The 15,000-nt window shown below is 46.9% G+C and overlaps 1 protein-coding gene across 1 annotated transcript in view; it reads left to right on the forward strand.

The window, feature by feature from the left end:
• The window catches only part of grip1 (glutamate receptor interacting protein 1), a gene marked incomplete at its 3' end in the record, with an annotated part of 57,962 nt that overhangs the window by 32,443 nt on the left and 10,519 nt on the right, over window positions 1-15,000 (forward strand). The window contains exons 2-9 of the mRNA XM_083935051.1: window positions 6,776-6,856; window positions 9,337-9,472; window positions 10,837-10,982; window positions 11,227-11,310; window positions 11,389-11,464; window positions 11,555-11,700; window positions 11,986-12,133; window positions 12,278-12,447. Coding sequence (XP_083791177.1) covers window positions 6,776-6,856; window positions 9,337-9,472; window positions 10,837-10,982; window positions 11,227-11,310; window positions 11,389-11,464; window positions 11,555-11,700; window positions 11,986-12,133; window positions 12,278-12,447 — 987 coding nt within the window. The remainder of the gene's footprint in view (window positions 1-6,775; window positions 6,857-9,336; window positions 9,473-10,836; window positions 10,983-11,226; window positions 11,311-11,388; window positions 11,465-11,554; window positions 11,701-11,985; window positions 12,134-12,277; window positions 12,448-15,000) is intronic.

Genomic DNA, 15,000 nt, shown 5'->3' on the forward strand with positions numbered 1-15,000 from the left:
ACTCACACTACCTGGGCCTCGGAGAATGCTTCTTGCTGCCTATACGTCATCACGCCGTAACACGTCACACGCATTGATGACGTCATGGCGATGCGTGGCTTTGTTTCCAGATCTTTCCGTAGACCTCGGAGTTTTTGTGCGTCTTGTCGACTGTTTTTGAATCTTTTCATCGACCAAATCTGCAGTAAACACTCCACCTCCGCATCACACCAACGTGAACCTTTCACCGCCATTGTTTGAAATGTCCGCGCATGGTCCCTCCTTCTTTTTTCTACGTCCCAACAGGCGCACAGGAAATGACCTCAGAACCACCGTAGGCCTCGTGCTCGTACACGTGCGCATGCTCACGCTCGTACACGTGCAAACGTGCTTTACTGAAGCCCACCTCTCCCAAACGGGCCGTGGACGGCAAGCGTGCCGCAGCTAGACGTGGTACGGTTGCATCACACTGGTCAAAGGAACCAGACTTTAGCCGTGAAACGTCCTGGGGCACGGTACGGAGGCACAGTGGGAGTTTTTTATCTTTAGTTCCTTTGACTCTGGTTGTTGTGCAGCACTAAGGTTGTTTTTTAAATACACTTTGAGTTGAATCATAAAAACATTAATATTATAAACAAACCGTGTCAAACAGTAAAAAGGCTTTTATGTGCGTATATCTTCTCATCCTCAAAGACAAAGAAAACAAAGACGTTTAACTTTAAAAATAACCTTTCAAACAAACAGAGTTGAACATTTTTAACATTTTAAATCGTCAAATGTGCTTTTTCGTCTTTGCGTTGTTCAGTTTTCATTTCACGTTAGATTTACAAACTTACGCGTGAGCTGAGAAGGTGAAGCGGTTTGTTTACATTAGCGCTGACGTTAGCACTCACGCTAGCTCGTGAAAAGGAAGTCAGAGTCCTTATGCTTACTTTTTAGTTACGCTGCCACGTTACACTGCCACGTTACGGTGCTACGTTACACTGCAACATTACGCTGCTAGGTTACACTGCCACGTTACACTGCCACGTTACGGTGCTACGTTACACTGCAACATTACGCTGCTAGGTTACACTGCCACGTTACGCTGCTACGTTACGCTGCTACGTTACGCTGCTACGTTACGCCGCTACGTTACGCTGCTACTTTAAGCTGCTATGTTACGCTACTAAGTTATGCTGCTAAGTTACGCTGCTACGTTACGCTGCTACGTTACGCTGCTACGTTACGCCGCTACGTTACGCCGCTACGTTACACTACTAGGTTACGTTACTACATTAAGCTACTACATTATGCTACAACGTTACGTTAGAACATTACGCTACAACGTTACGCTACAACGTTACGCTACAATGTTACGCTACGACGTTTCACTGCTACGTCACGCTACAACGTAACGCTTCAACGTTACGCTACAACGTTTCAAGCTTTACTTCTATGTATTCTAATCAACAGGTTTGTGTGACAGCTAACGAAAACGTATTCACAAAAATGTGTACGTGATCGTACAGAATAGGACTTTCTATGTAACACTGCAGAAGTTGAGTTTAAACAACAAGGGGTGACGGTTAAGTGTAGGCAACTAAAGAGAAGTTAAACTAAAAAGTATCAGCTTCAAAATATACTAAAACACTAAAAGCTCTCATGAAGCACAATAATAACATATATTATGTTATTGTGTTGTAACTGTTGATGCGTTCGTTCCCACAGGATGAACAAACGTGCACGACTTTAAACTCATTTGAACATTTAAGTCGATTTTTTTAATGAAGGAGAAGAAAGTGAGCAGCTTTTTCTTCTCCTGCTGTTTTATTTGTGTGTTTTTGAGGTTTTCACACTTGTAAGTCGTCCTGTTCATTAAGATATGATCATTAAATATGGATCACAGCGTGTCGCTCCAACCCTCAGTGGATGTTAAATAAACAAGTGGAAACACATTTGGGCTCGCGGCTGTGAAACGCCTCATGAGCGTCTGACGCAACGTTTGAATCGAGATAAAGCAACGTTTAATTATGCATTCGTCTTCATTAGTCTGTAAATCAGAACGCAGCTTTAAGTGGAGTCTCCTCCTGCTGGACATTAGAGAGAATGCAGCTTTAAGTGGAGTCTCCTCCTGCTCGACATTAGAGAGAATGCAGCTTTAAGTGGTGTCTCCTCCTGCTGGACATTAGAGAGAATGCAGCTTTAAGTGGAGTCTCCTCCTGCTGGACATTAGAGAGAATGCAGCTTTAAGTGGAGTCTCCTCCTGCTGGACATTAGAGAGAATGCAGCTTTAAGTGGAGTCTCCTCCTGCTGGACATTAGAGAGAATGCAGCTTTAAGTGGAGTCTCCTCCTGCTGGACATTAGAGAGAATGCAGCTTTAAGTGGAGTCTCCTCCTGCTCGACATTAGAGAGAATGCAGCTTTAAGTGGTGTCTCCTCCTGCTGGACATTAGAGAGAATGCAGCTTTAAGTGGAGTCTCCTCCTGCTGGACATTAGAGAGAATGCAGCTTTAAGTGGAGTCTCCTCCTGCTGGACATTAGAGAGAATGCAGCTTTAAGTGGAGTCTCCTCCTGCTGGACATTAGAGAGAATGCAGCTTTAAGTGGAGTCTCCTCCTGCTGGACATAAGAGAGAATGCAGCTTTAAGTGGAGTCTCCTCCTGCTGGACATAAGAGAGAATGCAGCTTTAAGTGGAGTCTCCTCCTGCTGGACATAAGAGAGAATGCAGCTTTAAGTGGAGTCTCCTCCTGCTGGACATTAGAGAGAATGAAGCTTTAAGTGGAGTCTCCTCCTGCTGGACATTAGAGAGAATGCAGCTTTAAGTGGAGTCTCCTCCTGCTGGACATTAGAGAGAATGCAGCTTTAAGTGGAGTCTCCTCCTGCTGGACATTAGAGAGAATGCAGCTTTAAGTGGAGTCTCCCCCTGCTGGACATTAGAGAGAATGCAGCTTTAAGTGATGGAGTCTTATGAACTTGTTTAAACAATTGTCGCTCGGCAACGTCAGCTTTAATTATTAATATATCACAGACCATAGTGTGTGCGTGTGTGTGTGTGTGCGCGTATGTGCGTGCGTGCGTGCTTGTGTGTGTGTGTGTGCATCTACAGAGGATAGATCTAGAGCAGATTAGAACAGAATACAAACAATAGAACCAAAAATAGAACAACACGACACCGAGCTGAAGCGAGAGTCGACGTCCTGCTGCTTCACACACAGAGAGCAGATCCTGTGACGCTGCAGCTGCGACGTTTCCCTTCAATGAACTAATTCAACGCAACGCTCTCCAGATCCTCCTCCATCCTAGAGACAAACGTGTCCCTGGTTCTGGTCTTAGTGGAGACTTTGGTGCTGTTCTGGACTCTGATGCACCCATCACTCTGCAGTTAGTGTCCTCACTGAGCAGAGGGGGCTGCTGGGAGCCCCTTCACTCTGCAGTTAGTGTCCTCACTGAGCAGAGGGTGCTGCTGGGAGCCCCTTCACTCTGCAGTTAGTGTCCTCACTGAGCAGAGGGGGCTGCTGGGAGCCCCTTCACTCTGCAGTTAGTGTCCTCACTGAGCAGAGGGTGCTGCTGGGAGCCCCTTCACTCTGCAGTTAGTGTCCTCACTGAGCAGAGGGGGCTGCTGGGAGCCCCTTCACTCTGCAGTTAGTGTCCTCACTGAGCAGAGGGGGCTGCTGGGAGCCCCTTCACTCTGCAGTTAGTGTCCCCACTGAGCAGAGGGGGCTGCTGGGAGCCCCTTCACTCTGCAGTTAGTGTCCTCACTGAGCAGAGGGTGCTGCTGGGAGCCCCTTCACTCTGCAGTTAGTGTCCTCACTGAGCAGAGGGGGCTGCTGGGAGCCCCTTCACTCTGCAGTTAGTGTCCTCACTGAGCAGAGGGTGCTGCTGGGAGCCCCTTCACTCTGCAGTTAATGTCCTCACTGAGCAGAGGGGGCTGCTGGGAGCCCCTTCACTCTGCAGTTAGTGTCCTCACTGAGCAGAGGGGGCTGCTGGGAGCCCCTTCACTCTGCAGTTAGTGTCCTCACTGAGCAGAGGGTGCTGCTGGGAGCCCCTTCCCCATCCCAAAGCACTCCCAGGCGCCACTTTCTCACTACATTTAGAGACTTTTCACAGCTTCTTAGAACTGGATTTAGAAACAGAGCCTAGAGCAGTTTAGCTCCTTATTCAGAGCATCAGGGAAAAGGGAGACATCTGTGCTGGGCCTCATTCAGTCCCATGCATGTGGCTCAGAGTCCTGGTCCTGGTCCTGGTCCTGGATCTAAATCTGTGCTGGGCCTCATTCAGTCCCATGCATGTGGCTCAGAGTCCAGTTCAGGAAACAGTCTCTGGGTCCGTCTCTGTCCTCTCACGCAGCAGCACTGTTGTTGTTATGTGACGCCGCGGGGTCAGAGGTCGGAGGTGGGGCCATGACGCCGTCCTTTAACAAAGTCTGAGGTTAAAGGATGGCCTAAAAAGGACTTAACATGGACGCCAAAGGACTAAACATGGACGCCAAAGGCCGTCCTTTAACAAAGTCTGAGCTTTCACCGTCCAGACCACAACGCCATGGGGGGGCGTTTTACAATCTTCACACTCTGGGACCTGGTTTCTAAAGTTCCTGTTTTCAGGCTCTGATAACGAACCAGACTGAACCAAACTAAACCAGACTGAACCAGACTAAACCAGACTGAACCAGACTAAACCAGACTGAACCAGACTGAACCAGACTAAACCAGACTGAACCAGACTGAACCAGACTAAACCAGACTGAACCAGACTTAACCAGACTGAACCAGACTGAACCAGACTGAACCAGACTGAACCAGACCGAACCAGACTGAACCAGACTGAACCAGACTAAACCAGACTGAACCAGACTGAACCAGACTGAACCAGACTTCATGTATTTTTTTAGAGTAAAGAAACAACAGTCACAAATAATTCTTGACATTTGCCGCAAACAGGATAAACATCTGACTGGAGTCCGTCTTTGTAGAAGAACCTCTCTCTTCATTTGCAGTTGTTCTAGACTTTGAGTTTGGTTTCTTCCACTTTAGGGTCATCGTGTTTTTCTAGGAATGATTTAAAGTAAAGTTTTCAAAGTATCAGCTGTGGTCTGATTTGAGTTACAGCACATTTCTCACCTTCAGTCGTCCAGTGACGTCAATCGTCCAATTCAAATCCTCATCCAATCAACTCTCTGCATCCTAATTGGTCTGATGTCACGGTTGGTGGCTTAGCCCCGCCCCTTCCCACTCCTCTGTTTGATGACATCACCGTTGGAGGAAAGGGAGTGCTCGGATTAGCTCAGACTTACATAGACCGCCGTGTTCTCCACAGGGATTGGTCGCTGCGCTGATGAGGTCACCCCTGTCTGGCAGCAGTTTGGTTATTCATGAGAACACGCTGACACCTCACAGCCGCTTCACACTGCAAACCGGGCGCTTAACGGCTCCGTAAAAGTCCCATCAGTGTCCTTTGAATAAGCGCTGAAATGTATCTTTGTGGTAGAAACTCTGCAGCGTCTGACGGTGATGATGGCGGTGAGTACAGGTGCATTGTGGGACCTGTGAGGTGTCTGCGTGTTCGGGTTCGTCTGTGGACTCAGAGGTTGTCGTGTTTCTGACGTAAACTCTGTGGGAGTTTAATTAGAGCTTCAGAACCAGTCAAAGGAGCTGGTTGAGGTGTGAAACCAGCTAAGAGGTACCGGCAGAGCTTCTAAACCAATGCCAAGAACTGGTGGGGCTTGAAACCCCATTAAAGGAACTGGGAGAGCTCCAGAACCAGTCATCACAAGCCTCTGCTAGACCCTCTAAACTTATTAAAGGAACTGGGAGAGCTCCAGAACCACTCAGAGAGACTGGTTGAGGTTTGACACCAGTTACCAGTTAGAGGCACTTCAAAAACCTCTGAACCAGTTCGAGGTACTGGTTGAGCGCCAAGAGCTTTTGGAGCTTGGAAACCAGTCAGAAGGAATGGTCTGGACCCATTAGAGCCACTGCAAGAGCTAAAGACCCAAACTTATAAACCAGTTAGAGAGACTGGTTGAGGAGGAAGCGTTGTAAACAAGCCCCCACCACAGTTACTTCCTGTTTGATCCAATCAGGAAGCTCCGTCAGCGTCAGTTCTCTGAGTGTCCACTAGGGGCAGGTTTCATAACAGAGCAGTTTCTCATTGAGCCCCATGTTAAACAGGCCGTTTACACAGCATCATTAAACCTGTTTAAGGACAAAAGAACATTCTAGTCTGTGTGTCTAGATCAGATCTCCATGACAACACTGAGGGGGAGGGGCTAGTTGTTATTGTATTGGAGGTTAAAGTTTATGAATAATTAGGGGCGTGGCCTCTTGAGTGACAGCTAGCCTCTGGCCCTCACTTCTCCTCAGAGGTAAACGTCAGCCAGATGGACGTACGCCCCTCCCCCCAACGTCACATACATGCCCTTTTTTGGTCAGAGGAAATGACAAGATGGAGACTCCCGTAGTCGAGGACGATTGGATCAAGTTGAGATAACGGACCTTGACAGAGACGCTACGTCTGTTTGTTAAATAGTCTTTGGTTGTAACCAGTTGAAGGAACCAGCTTCAGAACCAGTTGGATAAATTGTTAGCGCTTCGAACCTTGAGGCCTGGTACTAGTTATGGAAATGGTGGCGCTTCAGAACCAGTAATTGTGGTAATTGGTATTTGTGGTGGAGCCAGTAGCTCATCAAAACCAGTTTGGAGAAATTGGTGGATGAGCCGGTAGAGGATTAGAACCAGTGACAGGAAACGCTTGAGCTTCAGAACCAGTTAAAGGACCTGGAACAAGTCAGACTAACATGTGTTTCTTTGTGTTTCAGATGAGGGGCCGTACACCAAACACTCTGCCGGGCCGAGGCCTCCAGATGGAGCGTTGGCCATCAGGAGGCAGAGCATACCAGGTAACATTTATTATACTCTTATAGTCCAGTTCAGTTTGTTCTTTGTGATCTATTCGGTCCATTCATGTCTTACCTGTTGGGGGTTCTGGTCGGCGTGGGTCCACCGGCAGAGCTAATAACAGGTGAAGATAACAGCTCTGAAAATAGACACACACACACACACACACAGTTAGCTGATGTCCTCCATCCCTGTGAACTGCAGGAAGATGCTTGCGTTACAGTTTTATCTCCTCCCACCTGGAGCCCGTGTCCTACTTACAGCCATCACACTGCAGCAGTGTGAGTTTTACAGTATTTCTGTGACAACAAGCAAACGTTACATCAGTGCCCTGGGTCAGCTGTCAGAACAAGTTCAGTGATAGTAGAGAGCGGTACATTCATATAAAGACGACGGATGGGTACAGCTGATAAGTTACATTATTTTGGTACCAGGTAAAAGAACCAAGTTTAAAAGGCCTAAAATGGACGTGAAGAGGTTTTGAACTGAGTTAAAGGAAGTGGTAGAGTTTCAGGTCCAGTTAGGGAACCAGACAGAACTTCAGAACTAGTTTACACCAGAACTTTAAACCAGTTAAGAGGATCTGTTGGTGCTTCAAATTCCAGTTGATGGCGTTTTAAAGTCACCCTAAGAAACCGGTCTTTGGAACCCATTGGAGCAACGTTTGGAGCTTCTGAACCAGTCAGAAGAACTGGAAGGTTTACAAATAGTTTAATTAATTTGTAGATCCTCAAAACAAATTGGAGGAACTTATTCAGAACCACTTAACTGGTACAGTCCTGATCTAGTGAAGCTTCATAACCCTCAAGAGCAGCTGGTAGAGGTTTGGAACCAGTTATAGGAAACGGTAGAAGTTTAGATCCAGTTAAAGGAACTGGTAAGCAATTAGAGAAACCAGTAGAGTGTTGGACCCAGACAAACAAGTAGAACCAGTTTGATTCATTGGTCATGATGTGTGGAACCTGTTCAAGCAACTGGTGCAGCCTTGGAACCAGCTAAAGGAATTGGAATCGGTTTGGATCCAGTTATAGGAACTGAAGGAGCTTTGGAACCAGTTGGAGGAACTAGTAGAGCCTCAGAAATAGATAGATAACGTTGTAGAGCTTCAGAACTAGCAAGGGGAACTGGTAGATCCTTAGAACCAGTGGACGGACGAACTAGAAAAGTTTTAGAACCAGTTGACGAAGAAACTGGTTGATCTTTAGAACCAGTTGATGGACGAACTGGTTGATCTTTAGAACCAGCAGATGAACGAAGTGGTAGAGTTTTAGAACCAGTTGACGGATGAACTAGAAAAGTATTAGAACCAGTTGACAAACGAAGTGGTGGAGTTTTAGAACCAGTTGACGGACGAACTCGTAGAGTTTTAGAACCAGTTGACGGACGAACTGGTTGATCTTTAGAACCGATTGACAAACGAACTGGTGGAGTTTTAGAACCAGTTGACGGACGAACTGGTTGATCTATAGAACCGGTTGACAAACAAACTCGTAGAGTTTTAGAACCAGTTGACGGACGAACTGGTTGATCTATAGAACCAGTTGACGAACGAACTGGTTGATCTATAGAACCAGTTGACGGACGAAGTAGAAAGGTTTTGAAACCAGTTGACAGACGAACTTGTTGATCTTCCAAACAGGTCATTGATATTTCAGAACCATGTCAACCAAAGCGAAACCTCCACCAACCGCTGTTGTAGTAGAATGTAAGTGTCGTCACAGACGGGCTGCTCTGCTTCTTACTCACTTCTTACTGAGGCTGAGAAGAGGAGGCTGTTGGTAGTAACATTTGAAAGTGTGCAGCTCTTCTCCTCTGAGACAAGCTTTGTTGTAGCTCAGATTCTTTTCACTGTGAAGTTAAATGGCAGCTTGTGAAGGTACACTTTCCCCCGCCGCCTCCGCCGCCGCCGCTGCAGGAAAGTGGTTCATCCACCATTTGATCAGGAAAGAAGATTTTGGGGGTTTCTTTCCCAGACTGCGAGTCAGCGCTGACGTCGTAGAAAAGTAAAGGACACTGGCGCTCTTCATAAACCCTCTTTAGAGACGGAGAAGATGAAGAAGGAGAATAAGACATGGATAGTCTTAATCCTGTTTGAATGGAAGAGGGTGAAACTCTGCCTTATTAATATTAAAATACAGCATTTTAATGAAATCCTGCTTTCTGTTTCATCACCTGAGGGCCGGTCACATCAGATAGTACCAGGTCTGCTTTGAAATATCTTCCTCTCTCTATCCGTTAAATATTTCAGGCGTTCCATAAAAGATAGATGAACGACAGAACAGAGGATGACTTCACTCCTCTACTCTTTCCAGATTATTATTTTATTTCTCTGTGCTGCGAGTTTGGAAAGAGTCCGTATGAAGTCAGAGTGCAGAGATAGAAACGAGGGAGAGGTGGAATAAATAGTGGAAGTGCAGAATAACTGTTTTCTGGGAGGTAAAGAGCGTCCGACCAATGAGCTGTCTCTGTGTGCGCGGTGCAGACGAGTTTCGGGGCTGCTCGGTGGTGGAGCTGATGAAGAAGGAGGGGACGACGCTCGGGCTGACGGTCTCAGGTGGCATCGACAAAGAAGGGAAGCCCCGGGTTTCAAACCTGCGACAAGGAGGCATCGCTGCCAGGTAACAATTATCTCTTCATCTTTGGCGTTTTTCAAAATAAATGCGGAGGAATGGGGTCGAATGACATTTTCATCACTGTTAAATCACAATAAAGGCAAAATAGGCACCTTTTTAAAATTAAAGTGTATAAAAACAACTGGACGTTGCCGCTAAACATTGGAGAGACGTGCAGATCATGTCTTTATTGGGTCGGCCCATGACCATATCTATTCAACGTCCAAACTGGGTCCATTATTTGGACGTCCAACCATGACCCAACTTGGACGTTCATCCTTTGACCTTTGAACTGGGGACATTATTTGGATGTTACTTGGACAGGTGCAGGAAATGTACATGATGGTTTCTTGTTATTTCTTTATGCATATATTTACTCATTCATCTTCAACCGCTTGTCCATGTCGGGGTCGCTGGAGTCGAACCCAGCTGACATCGGGCGTGAGGCGGGGTCCACCCTGGACAGGACGCCAGTCTATCACAGGACACATAGAGACGAACAGAGACAGACAACCATTCACACCTACGGGTGATTTAGAGTCATCAATGAACCCAACACCTGCACGTCTTTGGACTGTGGGAGGAAACCGGAGAACCCAGAGAAAACCCACGCAGACACGGGGAGAACACGCAAACTCCACACAGAAGGGCCCCAGCCGGGATTCAAACCAGGAACCCTCTCCCTGTGAGCCTGTGGTAGCCTTTCAACCTTATTATGACACAACTCTCCGACAGTCAAATACTACTGAGCCAGAAAATGCAGGTCAGGAGCAACAAGCTAATGTTAGCGCCTCTGCTAGCAGCAAACAACCTGCTGCTATTGACGAATCCGGCGAAGTACCGGAAGCGAACAAGCCGCCATTACCGCGGTGGCGTCTCCCTCCAGTACGCGGGCGCTTGAATGGGAGCTGAAGTGAACCTTTTCTACTTTGACCTGAACTTTTTACGCAGCTTTACTTTTGACAACGATGTCGAGGAAGAACCTGTGCGGTTCTCCGCGGCTCCAACAGCAGTGGGAAAATTCAACTTCGGAAAAAACTGAATGAATGATTCAAACCTTTACGTCATGAGGTCATTTGGTCGCGTGTCGATGACGTCATATCCTCTTGTGTGTCAGCGTTGATGGTCAGAAGCGCCATTAAGTGACATTTCATCCAGTTTTAAGACACTTTTTTACTAAACACCTTTCAGATCTTGGTCTTTTTTAACCCTATATTTGACCCGGATGAAGGATTTTAGTCCTCAGACGTCTGGATCTGAAGAACTCCCATGATCCCACGCTGCTTCGCCACAGACTGACTGTTGTAGAGTTTGTACGTTTAACTTTGTTAAAAAGTGAAACCTGAGCTTTTGTTTTGGTGCTTGTTCAGGAGCGACCAGCTGAACGTGGGCGACTACATCCGAGCCGTTAACGGCATCAACCTGGCCAAGTTCAGACACGATGAGATCATCAGTCTGCTGAAGAACGTCGGGGAGCGAGTCGTCCTGGAGGTGGAGTACGAACTGCCGCCTGTCTGTAAGTACGGACAGAGTAGACACAGATAGTAACTAAGTACATTTACTCTTTTACTTTCATTTTCTGCTTTTTCTTCTACTTCTTAAGCTAAATTAAGTCTCTAAAAAGCCTCTTGGATCAGCCGAATGTCTCTTCCACCTCTGAGTAGTCGTAATATAAGCAGAGCATCAGTGTACGGAGACATGACTCAGTGTGTTGGGGGTCAGAGGTCACGGTAACGCGTCGGTGTCGTGGTGTGTTGCAGCGGTGCAGGGGTCAGGGGTCATGTTCAAGAACGTAGAGGTCACGCTTCACAAAGAAGGAAACAGCTTCGGCTTCGTCATCCGCGGTGAGTACAGCTGTGTGTGTGTGTGTGTGTGTGTGTGTTAGAAATAAATACATGACGTGTGTGTGTGTGTGTGTGCAGGTGGGGCCCATGAAGACAGGAACAAGTCGCGCCCGATCGTGATAACAACCATCAGGCCCGGCGGTCCGGCTGACAGGTGCGTCACCTCTGCCCTCTCTGGTGTTTGTTTGTTTTTGTCCCTCAGAGGCTTCTGTAGAAACTGAAAACTTTCCTCTTGTCTCTCCAGAGAAGGGACCGTTAAGCCGGGCGACCGCCTGTTAAGCATCGACGGGATTCGTCTCCACGGCAGCACGCTGTCGGAGGCCATGAGCATCCTGAAGCAGTGCGGGCAGGAAGCCACGCTGCTGCTCGAGTACGACGTCTCAGTGATGGGTCAGTTCAAGTCGTAACACAGCGTCCTGTTCAACCCGAGTACCCGAAACAATAACTCAGTTTTAACATAATTGTGTTCAAATGTCGTGGGAAATTTATCTGAGCAATGCACTGAATCAGTTTCAAGTCGTCAGAGTCTTTTGTAAAGTTGCGTATCGTCGTAAAAACAAAACGGGACCTGGTTTAGAAAGTAAATGAAACAGGACCGAGAAGTGAGCCCTGTGGAACTCCATGTGATGTGTTTGTATCGTAAAATATAAAACTATTTGTGTTTTTTTTCGTCAGATTCTGTAGCAACGGCGTCGGGGCCGCTGTTGGTCGAGGTTGCCAAGGCGACAGGCTCCAGTCTGGGCGTGGCTCTGTCCACCTCCATGTTCTGCAGCAAACAGGTCATCGTCATCGACAAGGTGAAACCGGCCAGCATAGCAGACAGGTACAGCAGGGTTCGTTTAAGAGAAACTAACTGAAGTTCATATACGTGGGGACGTTAACTAACATCAACGATCTTCTTCTTCTTCTTCTTCTTCTTCTTCTTTTTCTTCTTCTTCTTCTTCTTCTTCTTCTTCTTCTTGTGTAGATGCGGCGCTCTTCACGCAGGAGATCACATTCTGTCCGTTGACGGGAAGTCGATGGAGTTTTGTTCTTTGGCTGAAGCCACGCAGCTGCTTTCTGCCTCCTGCCAGACCGTCCGCATGGAGATCCTGCCGCAACACCAGGCCCGACCGGCCCTGAACGCACCACAGCACGGTATAAACGCACACAACGGGCTAAATCAACCCTGAACGCACCACAGCACGGTATAAACACACATAACAGGCTAAACGGGCCCTGAACGCACCACAGCACGGTATAAACACACATAACGGGCTAAATTGGCCCTGAACGCACCACAGTTTGGTATAAAAACACACAACGGGCTAAACTGGCCCTGAATGCACCACGGTTTGGTATAAACACACATGACAGGCTAAACCAACCCTGAACGCATCACAGTGCGGTATAAACACACACAACGGGCTAAACCGTCCCTGTACGCACCACAGCACGGTATAAACACACATAACAGAATAAACTGGCCCTGAACGCACCACAGTTTGGTTTAAACACACACAACTGGCTAAATTGGCCCTGAACGCACCACAGTTTGGTTTAACCATACAGAACAGGCTAAACCGGCCCTGAATGCACCACAGTTTGGTATAAACACGCACAACTGGCTAAATTGGCAGTGAACACACCACAGCACACTATAAACACACACAACAGGCTAAACCGGCCCTGAACGCACCATAGTTTGGTATAAATGCACACAACAGGCTAAACCGGCCCTGAACGCACCATAGTTTGGTATAAATGCACACAACGGGCTAAACAAGTGTTTATTAAGAAGTGATATTTATGTAAAAACAAAATAGTTTCTGTCTTTTTTGCCGTTTTCCTTCTCATCATAAAACACGCCGTGCTTCAGTCTCATTTAATCTCATTTATTAAGTATTTAATAACACAAATACAAACAACATGCAGAAGCAGATTCAGATCATGAGCCTGTTTATCCGACAGCATCAGGGCAGAAATCTGTTCCAACAGAAGGGCGGAAGATAAAATACGTTTCTCCGCCAAATAAGAGACAAACATTATGAATCTACATCAAAATATCCTCAAGGGCTGAAATGTAGCAAACGCAGGTCTGTCATCAGCTCCGAGATAAAGGGAAACAGGATCTTACGGCGCTGCTTCCTGAAATAGATTCATAAAATATGACGTTCAATGAGACAAACAACATCTTCTGTAGAGATGGAAGGTTATTCTACATCAGTAGATTTCTGATCCGATGCGTTATTTCTAGTTTTTAGATGAAGTCATCTCATAATTGTTGCAGATCGCATCGTCAGCTGTCAGGTAAACTTCCAATTTTCACAAATTCATCTCCGACATTTAAATCGTTTTCCAAAAATGTTCCATTCTGGCATTTATTTGGTCTGAGGGTGCACTCACACTGTCCTTCAGCACCGTGCCAAAACCGGTTTTTCAGGTCAAGCCTAGTGCGTTTGACCAGTGTGAGGGCAACCGCTCCACGCATAACTGCGGCACGCTGACTGCCTACGGCCCGTCTGAGAGAGGTGGGCTTTTGTAAAGCGCGTGCGCACGTGTACGAGCACGAGCGTGCGCACGTGTACGAGCACGAGGCCTACGGCGGTTCTGAGGTCATTTCCTGTGCGCCTGTTGGGACGTAGAAAGAAGAAGGAGGGACCATGCGCGGACATTTCAAACAATGGCGGTGAAAGGTTCACGTTGGTGTGATGCGGAGGTGGAGTGTTTACTGCAGATTTGGTCGATGAAAAGATTCAAAAACAGTCGACAAGACGCACAAAAACTCCGAGGTCTACGGAAAGATCTGGAAACAAAGCCACGCATCGCCATGACGTCATCAATGCGTGTGACGTGTTACGGCGTGATGACGTATAGGCAGCAAGAAGCATTCTCCGAGGCCCAGGTAGTGTGAGTACAAACGGGCCTGGAGGGGGGGACAAGGACCCTAAAGCACGGGACACGGGACGGAGGCACAGTGGGAGGGCGCCCTCAAACTGTAGTCACTGTTCATTCACTTGAAATCCTCACAGATAGACTTTTCTGTTGAAGACACCAGCTGCAGCTTTATGTTATTCTTGCTACACGGCGACGACCGACTCACCGGTCCTCAGACGTTATTTTGCAGTGAAACTAAATGATGTTGGATGTTTTTTGGGACTCAGGGTGTTCAGGGCACTACTGCAAGAACACGAAGGGCGCAGCGACGTTAGAGCAGCGAGCAAACAACACCTCACTGATACGAGATGACTGTTTGAACGCAGATCAAACACGTAGAATCACGGTAGAATAAACAGGAAGTCGATATAGGTAAGGAAATAATATAAAAGTCTTTATTATCGTGACTCAATCATTAAAACAGCTGTAGGTCTTTAAGCTAACGCTCTGTCAGCCGACCGACCCTGAACGCATCACAACACAGTTTATTCACTCACAAAAAAAAAAGAAAAACATATAAAAGATTTAAGAAATTACATAAATATGATGTAATCATTTGTAAAGTTGAGTACCGTCTGCATAAAAACAAAACAGGACCGGACAGGACAGAAAGTAAATGAACCAGGACCAAGAAGTGAGCCCTGTGGAACTCCGTGTGACGTTTTTGTATCGTAAAATATAAAACTAAATCATTAAAACAGCTGTTTCCTGCTGTAGGTCTTTAAGCTAACGCTCTGTCAGCCGACCGGCCCTGAACGCATCACAACACAGTTT

The sequence above is a fragment of the Echiichthys vipera genome (genome assembly GCF_963691815.1).
Source record: "Echiichthys vipera genome assembly, chromosome: 20".
In the NCBI taxonomy this organism is placed as follows: Eukaryota; Metazoa; Chordata; class Actinopteri; order Perciformes; family Trachinidae; genus Echiichthys; species Echiichthys vipera.